The 16,879-nt window shown below is 57.3% G+C and overlaps 1 protein-coding gene across 2 annotated transcripts; it reads left to right on the top strand.

Moving 5' to 3' along the window:
* Positions 1 to 385: 385 nt before the first annotated feature.
* Positions 386 to 16,131, top strand: MAN2B1 (mannosidase alpha class 2B member 1). Of its 2 annotated transcripts, none has more exons than XM_042978254.1 (24): positions 386 to 592; positions 1,304 to 1,406; positions 1,583 to 1,756; positions 2,118 to 2,311; positions 2,994 to 3,126; positions 3,386 to 3,531; positions 4,446 to 4,562; positions 7,195 to 7,277; positions 7,379 to 7,499; positions 7,580 to 7,658; positions 7,847 to 7,956; positions 8,253 to 8,360; positions 8,680 to 8,796; positions 10,086 to 10,259; positions 11,355 to 11,452; positions 11,546 to 11,663; positions 13,107 to 13,225; positions 13,316 to 13,417; positions 13,598 to 13,685; positions 13,869 to 13,949; positions 14,363 to 14,590; positions 15,068 to 15,220; positions 15,329 to 15,431; positions 15,937 to 16,131. In XM_042978254.1, the coding sequence occupies exons 1-24, from the start codon at positions 431 to 433 to the stop codon at positions 16,044 to 16,046; spliced, it is 3,021 nt and encodes a 1,006-aa protein (XP_042834188.1). In that variant the 5' UTR covers positions 386 to 430; the 3' UTR covers positions 16,047 to 16,131. The 2 variants fall into 2 exon arrangements, with proteins under 2 accessions (XP_042834188.1, XP_042834186.1); XM_042978252.1 differs by having other exon boundaries at positions 7,192 to 7,277.
* Positions 16,132 to 16,879: the final 748 nt, after the last annotated feature.

Genomic DNA, 16,879 nt, shown 5'->3' with positions numbered 1-16,879 from the left:
ACCCCAGCCTTAAAGGTCAATGGGACACCCTAGGATCCTGGGCACACACTCCCACCTCCTAGCCGAAATTACACCCATGGGAAAATCTGAGACCGATGCATCCACGGGGACAAAGGGGCACTCCGAGGCCACTTGGAGGCAGGGAGACACTGAAGGCTCTTCTTGCAAAACCAGCACCCTGGACGGGGGGGATGGGGGGGGGCACGCCCAACGCCTCCCTACACACCTAGCTCCTCAGGGGTAGCCAGAAGTACAGCCTCAGCCCAGGGAGGCGCCAGGCCCCGGTCGCACTTTAGCTCCGCCCCCGCCAGCAACCATTGGCCAGGTCGGGTCCTGGGGGCGGGGCGTTTGCCCCGTTTTTGCCGGGCCCGGGAACCCCCCCCCCGGAGGCGGCCGCGGTGGCGGTGGAGGCAGCGGCGGCTGCGGAGCCATGGGGGCCGACGCGCGGCCTTTGGGGGTCCGCGCTGGCGGTGGCGGCCGGGGCGCGGCGAGGCCCGGGACGAGGTCCCGCGCGCTCCCGCCACCGCTCCCGCCTCTCTCCTTCCTCTTGTTACTGCTGGCGGCGCCTGGCGCTCGGGCCGCGGGATATGAGGTGAGCGCCGCCCGCGGGCGGAAATGTACAGAAGCTCGAGTGAAGCCCGAGTAGGATCGGGAGGTGTGGGTGGGTTTGTTCTGTGGGTGCCTAGTGAATGATTTGCTAATACGACAGTGTGGTCTCAGGGCATGCTTTCCGTCATTGAAAGGTCTGGCTGTGTAGTCTGAGACTAGGGCTCTCTGTACCTGCCTCCCTGCTTCTGTGGGTTGGCTCGCCTGGACTTTGCACGCACCCAACTGTGTGATTGAACATATGTGTGTATGTGGGTGGGGGGGGGGGGAGGGTGTTGCTTGAGAGCTGGGACGCTGGAGTCAGCCTGTCCCGAGTTGCAGTCTGGCTCCCTGACTTCCTGGCTCGTGACTTGGGGCAAGTCACTTAACCGCTCTGATCCTCAGTGGTCTCATCTGAAAATGAGATAATATCGCCCCCACCCCCCAGGGTGGCTGCTCGGTATTTGCAGATGCTTGATAGACATTAGCTACTGCTATTACCATTTCCCCACCGTGTGAATGAGAGCTTCCCTGAGGGACTGTGTCCAGTGGGAGCTTCTCTGAGTGTGTCCTCCCTGGAAGGGCCGAGCCCCATTTCTCGGAAGCACTCACCTCTAGATCGAGACTTATCTTGCGCCCCCACCCCAAACCCCTACCCCAGCTTGCCTCTTAACCTTGGGTAATTGACAGGGTGTGTGTATTTGGGGTCCCTGTGCAGACATGCCCTATGGTACATCCGGACATGCTCAATGTGCACCTGGTGGCCCACACACATGATGATGTGGGCTGGCTCAAGACGGTGGACCAGTACTTTTATGGCAGTGAGTAGAGCGTGGGGGACTTACCCCTGGGACTCCCGTGGCCCCTTTGAGCCCTTCCAATCCTTTCTGGGTCCTGGACATTAGGGTGGGGACAATGCCCAGCTTGGGCTCCTGTGTTGAAGAATATCCCCCCCTTGGCTCGTTTGTCCCTGACTGCCTGACCCCTGTGTCCACAGTCCATAATGACGTCCAGCACGCAGGTGTGCAGTACATCCTAGACTCGGTCATCTCTTCTCTGCTGGTGGAGCCCACCCGCCGATTCATCTATGTGGAGATTGCCTTCTTCTCCCGTTGGTGGCACCAGCAGACAAATGCAACACAGGAAGTTGTGCGGGACCTGGTGCGCCAGGGTGAGCCTGCCCCAAGGAAGTGAAAAGAGGAAGCCCAGCTCAGCTTCTGTTTCTGACACACCGAAGCTTCTGAGATTTTATCATGCCGTGTGCAGCCTGTCTGTGCATGTGGCTCCGCCTACCTGGGATGTCCCTTACTTGTAGAACTCCTATGCATCCTGCAAGGCCCCACCTCCAAGGGATCCTCAGGGGAGCCTGCCGGGCAGAATGCCCTCTCTTCCATATCTGGCTTCATTGGCCTAGGAGTGACCCCTCTTCTCCCTCCAGGCCTGGGTTCACAGGCAGGTCTTCCTATCCCCTGCGTTGCCAACCCTGGCCCCATTCATGGCCCTGCCAACTGTCTTTGTCTTTCCGGGCACAGGGCGCCTGGAGTTTGCCAACGGTGGCTGGGTGATGAATGATGAGGCAGCCACGCACTATGGAGCCATTATAGACCAGATGACACTGGGACTGCGCTTCCTGGAAGACACCTTTGGCAAAGATGGGCGCCCCCGTGTGGCCTGGCACATTGATCCCTTCGGTCACTCTCGGGAGCAGGCCTCGCTGTTCGCACAGGTGATTTCCTGACCTCTCACGAACTGCCCATTCACCAGCTCTGACTTCTCCCTTGGCCACTCAAGCCCCACCCTTCCCTGCAAGCTCACAGGGACCGGGCCCTGTTCCCTGGCCCTTTGGCCCCTTGAGATCCTACCTCTTGGGTGAGTTGTGAATCCCATTACTGCTACACGCCCACCCCCCCCCCAAAAAAAAAAAACCCCGCTTCTCTGCTCTGCCTCGGCCCAGGCCGACTCCACTCCGGGCCCCACACCTACCCCTCACTGGAGCCCCCACCCCCGTTTGCTATGATCCCAGCTCCTCCCCAGTCCAGGTGGCAGGTGGAGGCCTGCCCCTCTTTTCCACCAGTTTCGTAATCTTTGCCTTGACCCGGCTCCCTTTCCATGCTCTGATTCCTTCAGGCTGCATAAGGGGGAAAGCCTTGAGCCAGGCCTCTTTCCAAGCTGGGGAAGGTGGAGGTCTGTTCTAGCGTTAGACCTACCCCTCCAAGCTCTCCCGCGGTGTGATCTGGTCCTTCCCCAAGCTTCGAAATGGGCTGGAGGCCTTCTGGTTTCAGACCTGCTTTTCCTCCCTGTGCTCCGACCCGCCCCTCCCATGTGGAGGGGTCCGGCGGTGGGTGATGAGAGGGCTGGGCATCTACTCCTCCTACCCTCTGATCCCGCTCATCCCTCCCCACCACCAGATGGGCTTTGATGGCTTCTTCTTCGGGCGTCTGGATTATCAAGATAAGAGAGTTCGGGAAGAGAAGTTAGAGATGGAGCAGGTTTGGCGGGCTAGCGCCAGCCTGAAGCCCCCAGTGGCCGACCTCTTTACCAGTAAGGAGTTGGGGTGGGGGCAGGGCTGGCCCCAGGGGCCTGGGACCTGGGACCGTGCTCAGAGGGCCCTGGGTGTGTTTTTATACTCTGTTGTCATTGTCCTGAAACTCTTAATAATTTACGAACAAGGACCCAGCGTTTGCACTTGGCACGGGGCCCTGCAAATTCTGAAGCCCCTCCTGGGTGGGGCGTGGCAGGCTTTGACCCTAGGGCAGGTCTGGGGCGCAGGGCCTCCTCCTGAGCCTGGTGTGGCATGCAGGTGTGCTCCCCAATATTTACAACCCACCTGAGAAACTGTGCTGGGACACGCTGTGTGCCGACAAGCCGATCGTGGAGGACCGGCGCAGCCCTGAGTACAACGCCGAGGAGCTGGTCAATTACTTCCTGCAGTTGGCCACTGCCCAGGTAACCCTACTGTGCAGGACCCATGAGGCTGGTGTTTGTAATGCATCGGGCACTTTCCACAGCCTGGGCGTTCCCTAACACCTCCTTGGAACCCTCGGAGGGAGGGAACACTTCCTTCCCTATCACCACGTTCCCCTTTCAGATTTGTATGCATTTCCTTTTTTTTTTTTTTTTAAGTTTGTTTACTTATTTTGAGAGAGAGAGAGAGGGAGTGTGCACGAGCAGGGGTGGGAGGCAGACAGAGAGAGAGAGAGAGAGAGAGAGAATCCCAAGCAGGCTCTGAGCCGTCAGCATGGAGCCAGATATGGGGCTCGATCTCACTGACCATGGGATCATGACCTGAACCGAAATCAAGAGTCAGATGCTCAACCGACTGAGCCACCCAGGCTCCCCTGTGTGCATTTCTGATTACAAGACTGACAAGGGGCGCCTGGGTGGCTCAGTTGGTGAAGCGTCCGGCTTCCGTGCAGGTCATGATTTCACAGTTCAGGAGTTCCAGCCCCTCGTCGGGCTCTGTGCTGACAGCTCAGAGCCTGGAGCCTGCTTCGGATTCTGTGTGTCCCTCTCTCTCTGCCCCTAACCCACTCGCATTCTGTCTGTCTCTCTCAAAAATAAATAAACATTAAAAAAAAAAAAAAAAAAGACTGCTGATGACCTTTGCCACCCCAAATGCTCACCGGGGCCGTGAGACGGCATGACACTGTGCCTCAGTGCCCTCATTTGTGTGCTGGGCCCAAGAGACTTACTCAACAGCTTGTGGCTGTTTTCACATGTGTCCCTGTACTCCCACACGACCCACTTCCTTCCCTCCTCTGTGTGCACCCACACTCTTGACCACATGTATACCAAGAGACAGCTGAACACAGGGGTGGTTTAGGACCCTCCGGCCTGAGAATTCTCCATTCCATCCACAGGGCCAGCACTTCCGCACCAACCACACCATAATGACCATGGGCTCAGACTTCCAATATGAGAATGCCAACATGTGGTTCAGGAACCTCGACAGGCTCATCCAGCTGGTCAACGCCCAGGTAATTGTGCCCATCTCGTGAGCACGAGTGTGCTTGTGTCCCTGGCCTTTGGGTCATATGCATAGCAATGGGTCCTATCTTAGTTTTCTATTGCTATTATAACAAATTACCAACAAACGCAGCGGCTGAAAAACAACAGAAATATATTACCTTCCGCTTTTGTAGCTCAGAAAGTCTGACACAATTCTCACTGGGTTAAGATCAAGATGTCAGCAGGGCTGGGTGCCTTCTGGAAGCTCTGGGGGAACGTTTCCTTGCCTTGTCCAGCTTCCAGAGGCCAGCCCCATTCCTTGGATCACGGCCTCCCCATCCTGCAAGCCAGCCGCACAGCATCATCACTTCTCTTTCTTACTCTCACTCCCACCTCCCTCTTCCATTTTTAAAGACCCATGATTACATCGAGGCCTGGCAGATCTTCCAAGATAAGCTATTTTAAGGTCCGCTGATCAGCAACCTTAACTCCACTTGCAATCTTAATTTCCTTTGGCTGTGTAACCTAACAGGTTCTGGGAATCAGGGCTCAGACACCTTTGGGCCTTTCCCATCTGAAACGTCCCCTCCTGAGGCACCTGGGTGGCTCAGTCACTTAAGCGCCTGACTCTTGATTTCACAGTTCGTGAACGATCTCGCGGTTCGTGAGTTGGAGCCCCGAGTCAGGCTCTGTGCTGATGGCGCGGAGCCTGCTTGGGATTCTCTCTCTCTGCCCCTCCCCTGCTCGCTCTCTCTTTCTCTCTCTCAAAATAAATAAAATTAACGTTTACAAAAAAAGAAAGAAATGTCCCTTCCTATCAGTTCCATCCCCAGGGTTGTCTGCTGGCAGTCTCCACGTCCACACCTTCTGCTCACTGCCTGCGCTGCTGTTTCACCAAAACCGCTCAGGAACATCACCACGGGCCTTCCAACAGACGTTTCTCGGTCCTCCCCATGACCCTGCGGAGACCTGAACGCCTTGATCACTTTCTCCTATAAATATCATGTTCCTGGGCTGTCACTGGTTTTTCTCCTGCCACTCACTGCTTCTCTGCCCACTCCACACTCTGTTGGAAAGAGTCCCTTAGTTCCTATCCTTAGCCCGCTGCTTCTTGGTTCAGGGACCTTGAGAAAGGTTCTAAGCACTCTGCCTTAGTTTTCTTCTCTAGAAAGTGGGCACAATGGTGGCTCCCACCTGAGAAGGCTGTTAGGGTTTAATGAGTTTATTTAATGTCTTTTGTTTTGTTTTGAGAGAGCACAAGCAGGGGAGGGGCAGGCAAACATTGGGGAACAGAGGATCTGAAGCGGGCTCTGCGCTGACAGCAACGAGCCCAACGCGGGGCTCGAACTCACAAACCGTGAGATCATGACCTGCGCTGAAGTCGACACTCAACCGACTCAGCCACCCGAGGGCCCCTTTAAGGAGTTCATTTACACAGATTAGTAGAACAGTGTCGGGTAAATAATATTATGGTTGTTTATTATTATTATTATTATTATTATCATTATTATTATTAGGGGTAGAAATAAAACCTTCTGCTTTTCCTTTAATACACAAGCTGCGAAATCTCCTCCTCCAGGAAGGCTTCACCAAACTCCAGGTGGAGCTCTTGTCCTTTCCGCTGTGTACACGCAGTTCCCATAAATACCTGTGATGCCACATCCAGGCTGATCATAACCAACTGTGTTCACAATGCCTCTCCTCTACTTGGCTGCGAATTCCATGAGAATGGGGCTGGCCTCTGCTTCTTAGACTGTGTCTGAAATCCTGAGCATATTGAAGAATCAAGCGATTGTTTGCTGAGCGAATACTGTGTGTGTGTGTGTGTGTGTATGTGTGTGTGTGTGTGTGTGCGCGCGCGCGCACGGGCGCAGGTGTAGACATGTGCACGCACATAAAGGCATGTGGTGCCACTCACTTCCTTTCATTCACTCAAGTGTTTAGTGAGCACCTGCTGTATACCAGGCACTGGGTTCACAGCACAAGCAGACCAGACATCTTTGTTTTCACGGAGGTCACCTTCTCGTGCCTCCCTCCACCTCCCTCAGCGGAAAGTGTGCCTCCTTTAATTATAACAGCGGTGTCATTTAGCAATAACCTGACAGTGCTGAGGGATTATTCCCGCCCTATAATGTCACACTTAGTTTTTCCACAAACATTTTTAATAATAAAATTGGAGGGGCGCCTGGGTGGCTCCGATTTCGGCTCCCGTCATGACCTCACGGACCGTGAGTTCGAGCCCCGCGTTGGGCTCTGTGCTGACAGCTCAGAGCCTGGAGCCTGCTTCGGATTCTGTGTCTCCCTCTCTTTCTGCCCCTCCCCTGCTCAAGCTCATGCACGCACTCTCGCTCTTTCTCAAAAATAAACAAACATTAAAAAAAATAATAATACAATTGGAATTTTTCAAACAAGCTTAGTAAAAATTTCAGGTTTATTCTTGCATCCGTGAAATTCTTTCCGTGCTGGTAATATTTAGCTTCTGGCAGAATTCAGTTTCACACTTGGCCACTGTTTTGCGCTCAAAATGTGTGTTAAGAGAATCTGAACCCCCGCATGCATGAATGCGTGCACACGTGTGTGAGGATGTCGGTGCACACCTGTGGGCCCCCTGGGAAGGTGCGGACTCCCCAGGGCTCACACACGGACACCTCCCCCCAGCAGCAGGCCAACGGGAGCCGCGTCAATGTTCTCTACTCCACTCCCGCCTGTTACCTCTGGGAGCTGAACAAGGCCAACCTCACCTGGTATTTGGGGGGCGGGGGGGGGAAGGGGAGCTTGCGGGGTGGGGGGGGGTTGGCATGGCCTTTGGGTCCTGACCCTGCCCTCAACACCTCTGCCGCTGCAGGTCTGTGAAACAGGATGACTTCTTTCCCTACGCCGACGGCCCTCACCAGTTTTGGACTGGCTACTTTTCCAGCCGGCCGGCCCTCAAACGCTACGAGCGCCTCAGCTACAACTTTCTGCAGGTGGGTGGGTGCTGAGCCCAAGCGGGCGCCCAGCGCTCCCGCCAGGTCCAGGGCCACGACACGCCCTCTCTGCCCCCCAGGTGTGCAACCAGCTGGAGGCGCTGGCGGGTCCGGTGGCCAACGTGGGACCCTACGGCTCGGGAGACAGCGCACCCCTCAGTAGGTGTCGGGGCTGGCGAGGGGACGGGAGCATGTCCGAAGCTGGACGCCAGACCCTCGCCACCCCCTCGATTCCCTTCATAAAGCTCCTAAGGACGCGGCCCTCACACACGTGACCTGTCCCGTGTCCTTGGGGTCGGGACTGAGAGCCCTGCAGAGATCCCACCCGCTTCACAATCTGCTTGCAGATGAGGCGATGGCCGTGCTCCAGCACCACGACGCGGTCAGCGGAACGTCCAAGCAGCACGTGGCCGACGACTACGCGCGACAGCTGGCTGCCGGCTGGGACCCCTGCGAGGTGCGCGGGGTGGGGCCTGGGAAGGGGCGGGGACAGGGAAAGGCCGGTACCGAACGGAAGGGCGGAGACTGTAAGAGGTGGGCAAAGTGGGGGGGGGGGGGGGGGGGGGGGGGGGGGCTAGAAGGGCTCGTAGGGGCGGGGCTTGGGACAAGAGAGGCGGGGGCAGGGATGGGGCGGGGCCTGGCAGCACTCCTGGGCGGGGCCTAGGGCGGGGTGGGCGGGGCCCGGGAGGGGATGGGGAGGAGACCTGGGTGGGCATCTAGAGCCGACCCACACCCTCACGCTCCCTCCCGCAGGTTCTTCTGAGCAACGCGCTGGCGCGGCTCAGCGGTTCCAAGGAGGACTTCACGTACTGCCGAAACCTCAACGTCAGCGTCTGTCCGCTCAGCCAGACAGCGAAGAACGTGAGCGGGGCTCCGGGCCGGAGGGGCGGGGCCGGGAGCCAGGTCTGGCGGGTGGAAAGAGCAGGAACCTGAGGACTGCGGGGCGGGGCCCGGAGGAGGTGGGGCTCAGACGGAGGGTCTCTGGAGGCACCCGCGGGCTGCGAAGTTGTTTTGTTGGAGGGGCGACCTGTGATCACGTGGGGCGCAGTGAAACTGGGGTGGGACGGAGACCAAAGAACCCCGTGGGGGCTTGGATCACCCGAGGGAGTTGCCGCCTGTGGTGGGTGGGTTTCAAGAAGGCCTGCTGTAACCCTTGCCCGTTCTGACCCTCCCACACCAGTTCCAAGTGACTATTTATAACCCCTTGGGACGGAAAATAGATTGGATGGTGCGGCTGCCAGTCAGCAAACACGGTTTCGTCGTGAGGGACCCGAATGGCACAGTTGTGCCCAGCGATGTGAGCCCATTCAATGAATATTCGTCCTATGAGTACCACCCCCCCCCCATGGTTACCTCCTGCCTTGGACACCTCCCCCTGAGCATTTCTACCCGCCCCCCACCTCCCCCCCCCCCCCCAATTATCTGCCTTCATGGATACCTCCTCCCATGGACACCTCCCTCTCTTGGGTAACTCGTTCTCGTGAATATCTTCCCCTCCATCAATACCTTGTGCCTGGTACTTTCTCTTTCTGTGAATATCTTCCCCCTCTGCCCCTTAACATCATTCCCCTTGGCCACATCTGTCTCCCTACCCATCCCCCTGCCCTGCCTCCTGAGCAGTCTTCCCCATTTTTAATGTCTCCTCATGACTTTTTTTTTTTTAAAGATTTTATTTAAATTTTTTTCAAATTGTATTTAAATTTTAGTTAACATAAAAGGATTTTTAAAAAAATTTTTTTAACGTTATTTATTTATTTATTTATTTATTTATTTATTTATTTTTGAGACAGAGAGAGATAGAGCATGAACGGGGGAGGGTCAGAGAGAGAGGGAGACACAGAATCTGAAACAGGCTCCAGGCTCTGAGCTGTCAGCACAGAGCCCGACGCGGGGCTCGAACCCACAAACTGCGAGATTGTGACCTGAGCTGAAGTCGGACACTTAGCCGACTGAGCCACCCAGGCGCCCCTAAAAGGATTTTTTAAGTAGGTTCCATGCCCCAGTGTGGAGCCCAACGGGTGACTTGAACTCATGACCCTGAGATCAAGACCTGAGCTGAGATCACGAGTTGGATGCTTAATTGACTGAGCTACCCAAGGCACCCCGGGATTTTATTTTTTGAAGTAATCTACATCCAATGTGGGGCTCGAATTTACAACCCTGAGACTGAGTCGCAAGCTCTACGGACTGAGCTAGTCAGGGGCCCCAAATTTTATTTTTTTAGTTTTGTTTTGAACGCTTATTCTCTCCATCCTGGAACGCCTCTTCCTACGAATCTCTTCCTCCCCCAAGAATCTGCCTTTCCCTCCTTCCCTTGCTTCAAGGATCTCTTTCTTCCACTTCCTCCCTCACTTCTCCTTCTCCCACAGTCTCTACACCCTCCAAGCAATGCTTTCTCCCCACTTTATGAATCTTCTCTGCAATCTCTAACTCAGAATTTCTGACACCCCATCCTCCCTGGCCAACGCTTTAATTTCTTCCTCCCATTTGGGGCTCCTTCTCCTGATGGAGTTTGACCCGGCCTGTGTACAGCTCAATAGGTTACTCACAGTCTCTTGACTCTGTTTCCCTCTTCCCTTACTTGAGGTGGTGATGCTTCCTAGCTCAGACGGTCAGGAACTGCTTTTCCCAGCCTCGGTGCCTGCCCTGGGCTTCAGCATCTACTCAGTAAGCCAGGTGCCTGGCCAGCGCCCCCACGCCCACAAACCCCAGCCCAGATCCCAGCGGCCCTGGTCCCGTGTCTTGGCCATCCAAAATGAGGTGAGACTGTCGGGATGCCCTTCCCTGTCACTGTGACAAATTCGAGGTATCATGGCGAGCCTCATGGAGTGGATCAGTGGGTGAACTACATCAGTTCGTGGTGTGGTTACCAGTCTCCCGTTATGTGTCCTCCAGTGAGTGACCACTTCCCTTTGAACCTCAGTGTCCTTTCCTGGGACTGTTGTGCGGACCCAGTGTAATCACGTGTGACACTTGACAGATACGAAAGAGCTGACGGTGGTAGGGGTTTGCAAATTAAATGAGGCAAGTCAGAGCCTTGAGGGAGGGAGCCACGTGGCCACTGGGAGTGGAGGGGCGGGGGGTGGCACGGAGAAGGACCCAGGCAGGCAGGGAGCAGCGGAAGCAAAAGCCCTCAGCCAGGAGGGTGGCGAGTGTTCAAGGAACCCTCTGTGGCTGGAGGGGCGGGTGTTGGGTGACAGGTCAGACTGTGCAGGACTTGAGGGCCCAGGGGAAGACTTCGGCTTTTACTTCCAAGGAGCCACGTGAGGGACAGGGCTGCACTAAGACTGTCATGGGGCCCCAGCACTTTTGCCTTTGTGGGTCCCTTTTTCCATTAAAAAAAAAAAAGTTAAAAATTATATTTCAGGACCAGGTGGGTATAAAAGGTGAATATTATTAACCAGTCTTCGTTATAACATACTCCTTATTATTACATTTAAGTTTTCTTCTGATTCCAAGAGAAATTAAAATTTACACATTTCCGTTGGCCCCTAAAAGTCTCTTGGGTGGTGGCACTGTGGTTACTCCGTCAAACGCCCAAGTCAGCCCTGGGTCCCAGCGGACCCGGGCTTAGGGTGGTACTTAGGGTGTCACTGGCGCCCTCTGGCGGCCGCAGGGCGAACTGACGGGGAGGTGAGCCCGGAAGGGGTCAGCGGCATTAGTTCCAGAAGGCCACGGAAATGGTTAAGAAGTGATCAGCTTAAGGAGAAGGTAGAAGGTAGATCTGTTAGGATTTGTTAATAGGGCCAGGTGAGGAGATAGAGGGAGGGAGGGTACCTCCTGAGCCCCAGGAAGGATGAAGCTGCCCTTGGCTGAGATGATGGTCATTAACGTCTGTCTGCCTTTTCTCTGCAGCACATCCGGGCTAGATTTGACCCTGACACAGGGCTCTTGGTGGAGATGGAGAACCTGGACCAGAACCTCCTGCTACCTGTTCGCCAAGCCTTCTACTGGTGAGGCGGGGGGGGGGGGGTACCCCTAGTCCAGGGAGGGGGTGTAAGGAAAGCTGGGGTCACCTACCTTGACTCTCACTTGCCCCGGTCCAGGTACAACGCCAGTGTAGGCAACAACCTAAGCACCCAGGTCTCAGGTGCCTACATCTTCAGACCCAACCAAGAGAAACCGTTGATGGTGAGCCGCTGGGCTCAAACGCGCCTGGTGAAGGTCGGTGCCCAGGGATGAGGAGTGGGTGTGGAGGGGGGAGGGGGGTGGAGTCTGGGCGGGTGTGGGGGGCGGGTGTAGGATTTACACCTCCATCATATCCAAAGACAGCTAAGACCTGAGGGGAATACTTGAGGATCTCCCCACTGGGCGGGTATTCATGGCTGGTTGAGTAACAGCCCTGTCTTAGAAGCAAGAACAAAGGCTTTCACATCTGCTGTGGGTGTCGGGATTGTACTTGGCCTTGGAAGCTGGAGGTGGGGTGTATTCAGTTGGCCCGGGAATGGGGAGGGCCCGGTGGAATTGCTTGAAGGCTTCACTGAGGATTATATCTGAGGTGGGGATTTGAGAGTTCACACTTGGATAGGGCTTGGCTGAGTCTCCCTTGGGGTGGATGTCTGAGGGTGCATCTGGCCGGGACAGGGCCCACCCTTGTGGGACCTCTCGTTGATGTTTCCTCGTAGGGCAGGGATGCCGCAGGTAATGGCAAGGTTCACATTTGCCCTGCTTCCCCTTGAGGTGAACCTTCCGCATACCTGGGTCGCTGTGTTAGGATATAGTTTCGCCTGTAGTAACAGTTGCCAAAATTCATTGTGCCTAAAACAGGATCGGCTTTCTTTCCATCTAACAGAAAGTCTGGCTGGGCCATCCAGGGCAGGTGGGGTGATTTCACAGTCATCCAGACCTCTTCTTCTTTTTTTTTTTAAATATTTTTTTAATGTTTATTTTTGAGAAAGAGACAGGGTGTGAGCGGGGGAGGGTCAGAGAGAGAGAGAGAGAGGGAGACACAGAATCCGAAGCAGGCTCCGGGCTCTGAGCTGTCAGCACAGAGTCCGACACGGGGCTTGAACCCACAGACTGCGAGATCGTGATCTGAGCCGAAGTCGGACGCTCAACCGACTGAGCCACCCAGGCGCCCCCATCCAGACCTCTTCTGTCTCATTGCTCTACTTTCCTCAACATTCAGCTTCTACCTCCTGGCCCAAGATGGCTACTCAAGCTCCAGCCATCGTACTTGCATTTGAGCCAGTGGGAGAGGGAAAGAGGCAAGGAACGTTGTTTACGCCAGGTTGATCGTTTTCCATGGAGCAAGCCATGGTCACACAGCTACCGATAGCCTCAGGGAAGACTGGACAATGTAAAGACAATGTCTTTAGTCCGGGTAGCCACTTGCCAAACTAGAATCCCGTTCTAAGGAGGGAAGATGGGGCAATGGTGGGCAACAATCCTATTGCCACACTCAAGAATGACGCGGTCACATCTGACGGAGGAAGTGTGGGCATCACACCTAGGCAGGTGGGAGAGGTGGGGGAGGTTCCCATGCTATCGGTGGGGTTGACCCGGGTGTAGGCCTCTGTGAGGTTTATAGCAGGGGTGGATATTTGCAGGGCTCACCCGTGCTCAGGTGTATGCTTAGACCTGCCCTCCACCCCTACGTGCCTGCAGACACCCTTGGTGCAGGAGGTTCACCAGAACTTCTCAGCCTGGTGTTCCCAAGTGGTTCGCTTGTACCGAGGACAGCGGCACCTGGAGCTCGAGTGGACGGTGGGACCAATCCCTGTGGGGTGAGTGGCACCCGCTGGGACTGGGGGGCTGGGCGCAAGGGCAGAGTGGCGCCGGTGGAGCTCACAATCTCGCCATCCCCTCGGGTGTAGTGACGGCTGGGGGAAGGAGATCATCAGTCGCTTTGACACGGTGCTGGAGACGAAAGGACTCTTTTACACAGACAGCAATGGCCGAGAGATCCTGGAGAGGAGGTCGGGGTGACCGGGGGGCAGCCACGGGTGGCCTGCGGTGTGTGGAGGGCCCTGGGATCGTGGGAGCATCTGCTGATCCTCTGAGTGGGGGAGGGAGGGGATGGCGGGGGAGTGAGGAATGGATGAACCGGGGAAGGGGAGCTGGAGCCCGGGCCTGACCGAACCCCTCCACCTCCCCAGGCGGGATTATCGACCCACCTGGAAGCTGAACCAGACTGAGACAGTGGCGGGAAACTACTATCCAGTCAACAGCCGCATTTACATCAGGGTATCCCCCCCCATCCTGCTCCCCACTTCTCAGCACCCCTCCACAGAGTGGGGGTCACCCCTCAAGCTGAGCGTCTCCCAGCTGTCCTCGGTGGTCTCCCCCATCCCCTGTGGGGCCTGCCTGGGGGCCGTGGCTGCCTGGCTGTGGGGCCCCTCACTCTCCTCCCCCCCCGCCCCCCACCAGGATGGCAACATGCAGCTGACGGTGCTGACCGACCGCTCCCAGGGGGGCAGCAGCCTGAGGGATGGCTCTCTGGAGCTCATGGTGAGTGGCCAGAGCCCTGAGCCAGTTCCCACTCTGGTGCCTACTGGACCTTGAAGCCTGTGTCCGTCCCCGTTCTCTGCTAGGTGTAGCGCCCCCCCCCCCCGCCCCCGTAGCTCCCACTAAGCTGAAACCTCTGTTCCTACGTGACAAGTTTACTCCTCCCTTTTGTCCCCTCCCTACCCAGCCCCCCACCTCCTCCAGGCCCTGACTTGCCTGCCCTGTCCCGTTAGATCCCTACCTCCCTCTGTCCCAGGCCCTTGCTAGGTTGACTCCCCACTTCCGTGGCGACCCTCTACCGGACCTTTCTCTGCGTCCATGCTTCCCACTCTTCGGTTTCTCTTGAAATTTCCACGAGCCCTGGGCCAGCAGTTGGCCAGAGGGACCCCTCACCCTGTCCTGTGGACTCCCTGCAGGTGCACCGAAGGCTCCTGAAGGATGACGGACGTGGCGTAGGGGAGGCGTTACTGGAGGACGGGTTGGGGCGGTGGGTGCGAGGGCGCCACCTCGTGCTGCTGGACAAGGTCCGGACCGCGGCCACCGGGCACCGGTTGCAGGCAGAGAAGGAGGTCCTGGCCCCACAGGTGGTGCTGTCCCCGGGTGGCGGCGCCCCCTACCATCTGAAAGTCGCCCCGCGCAAGCAGGTGAGTGAGGGGCCCTGGGCCGCCTGGTAGGGGACCCCAGTGAGCCGCGGTGGGTTTTCCCGGCCTTATGTGGGTCCCACTCCGCCTGCTCCTAACTCGTCCCGGGGAGGCCATAAGCTAGTCCCACCCCTCAGCTCAGCCCCGTTGCCCCGCAGGCCCCGCCCAGTACCAGCCTGTTCAGTCCCCTCTGCCGGGACTGGGTCCAGGCACAGCCTCCTCCCTCTCCCCTTCCAGCTCCCGCCCTCCTCCCCCTACGTTTGGTCCAGCCCTGCCTTCAGCCCCGCCCCCCACCCCAGTGGGTCTCCGGCCAGATCAGTTCGGCCCTTTCAGCGGCTCGGTCCCGCCCCCAGCCCGGCACCGCCCTGTTCCTGGGTCTCTTTATAAGGGATCATCGCCCCTCCCCGACTAAACCCCGCCCCTTGCGTCAGAGCCCCGCCTCCTAGCCTCACTGCCTCAGCCCCACCCCGCTTTCCGCAGTTCTCGGGGCTGCGCCGGGAGCTGCCTCCCTCCGTACACCTGCTCACGCTGGCCCGCTGGGACCAGAAAACGCTGCTGTTGCGCTTGGAGCACCAGTTCGCTGTAGGGGAGGACTCTGGCAACCTGAGCTCCCCCGTGACCTTGGATTTGACGGTGAGGCGGGCGGAGGTGGGAAGGAGACAAGACCCAGGCAGAGAAAGGAGGGAGAGGCGAAACCCCGCTCTGTCCCTACTCAGCCCTGCCCGTATCCACTGCCTGCAGGACCTCTTCTCCGCCTTCACCATCACCTACCTGCAGGAGACCACGCTGGTGGCCAACCAGCTCCGGGCCAGCGCCTCCAGGCTCAAGTGGACACCAAACACGGGTGCGGGCCTGCCCGGGGGGGCTGGGAGCTGGGAGCCGTGTGGGGAGGTGTGGGAATGTTGGCCAGGACCCAGGTGTAGAGAGCTCTAGTGTTCCGATCCTGGTTAGCAGTTTAAGGGTCTTAAGTGGGTCCGAGCAAACTAGCAGCGGGTCTTGAGGGTTTGAGATGGAATCCCATGGGTATCTAGTTCATGGGGAAATCCCATGGGTATCTAGTTCTAGAAAGGGAAAGGTGTGTCTCTCACCCGTGGGGTTGGCATGATGGTCTTTAGAATAGGGCTGGAGGGTGTGATGGAGATGGCCAGGCACTGGAGACAGATTTGGGGATCTGGGGATGGCATTCAGGGCCTGGGGCGGGGGGGGGCAGTTGAAAAACAGGTCTGGGAATAACGCCCCAGGGACAGATTTGAGAGTGTATGGCCATGTGCAGGCCCAGGGAAGGAGCAGGGGGAGGGGGTGAGACAGAGGAAATCTGTGGCCCTTACTCCTCCCTTGCTCCTCCCCAGGCCCCACACCCCTGCCCTCTCCCTCTCGGCTGGACCCCGCCACCATCACGCTGCAGCCCATGGAAATCCGTACCTTCCTGGCTTCGGTCCAGTGGGAGGAGCATGGCTAGACACGCTGGGAGCAGGCGGACCCTCCCCCTCCTCCTCCTGCTGCTTCTGCCACCAACAAAAGCCACTAAAATGCCACTACCAGGGTGATTGAGTGGGGTTTTTTGTTGCTGTTTTTTGGAGGGGATTTAATTTGTGACCTAGAAAAGTCAGCAAACATTATGTGACTCTTGACCTGAGGCCTTGCAGGAAAGTCACTTACGGGCCTGAACCCTGCCTCCAGACTACATCATTCACACCCCACCTCATCCACCACTCTGTCTTCCACTCCTCCTTCCCTCCTTTGTCCACTCAGGCTGTGGCACAGCTGTCCCTAGGAGCCACTGGGGGGCGGGGGGGGGGCTGCATTGGATATGGGCCCAGAGAACCGAACATACCTGGCGGGTGGAGGTAGGGGGGGCTTCCAGACCTGGCTTTGGGGGAGCCAGGCCCTGAGGGCAAGGAATCTAGGAGGTCCTGGTGAGGGGGGTGGAACTGGAGCCAGGCCCCAAAGAGGGGCCTGGGGCAGGGGGACTAGAGCTGCAGGGCTCCCAGGAGCAGGCGGAGAGCCCGGCGTACCCTGGTGTGCTCTGGGGTGTGTTACCGAGGAAGGAGGCTTCGGGAGGAAACTGGGGGTTGAGACTTGAAGGTGAGGGACTTTCCCTCCAGTAAGGACAGCCTTGTGCAGGTCCCTTAAAGGCGCATGGAGGCCAGGAGGGCATCCCAGACCAACCTGCAGTCGGATGCACCTCCAGAAAATGTTTTTAAGTCCCTCTTGGGTGGCAGGCATGAGCCTGGGTAGCTAGGAACCCCCAGGGAGGGCACTGTGGGCCTGGATGAGGTCCCAGATGGGGCC

The sequence above is a fragment of the Panthera tigris genome, chromosome A2, assembly GCF_018350195.1.
Source record: "Panthera tigris isolate Pti1 chromosome A2, P.tigris_Pti1_mat1.1, whole genome shotgun sequence".
Classification (NCBI taxonomy): Eukaryota; Metazoa; Chordata; class Mammalia; order Carnivora; family Felidae; genus Panthera; species Panthera tigris.
This window is presented reverse-complemented; position numbering and strand designations above follow the sequence as displayed.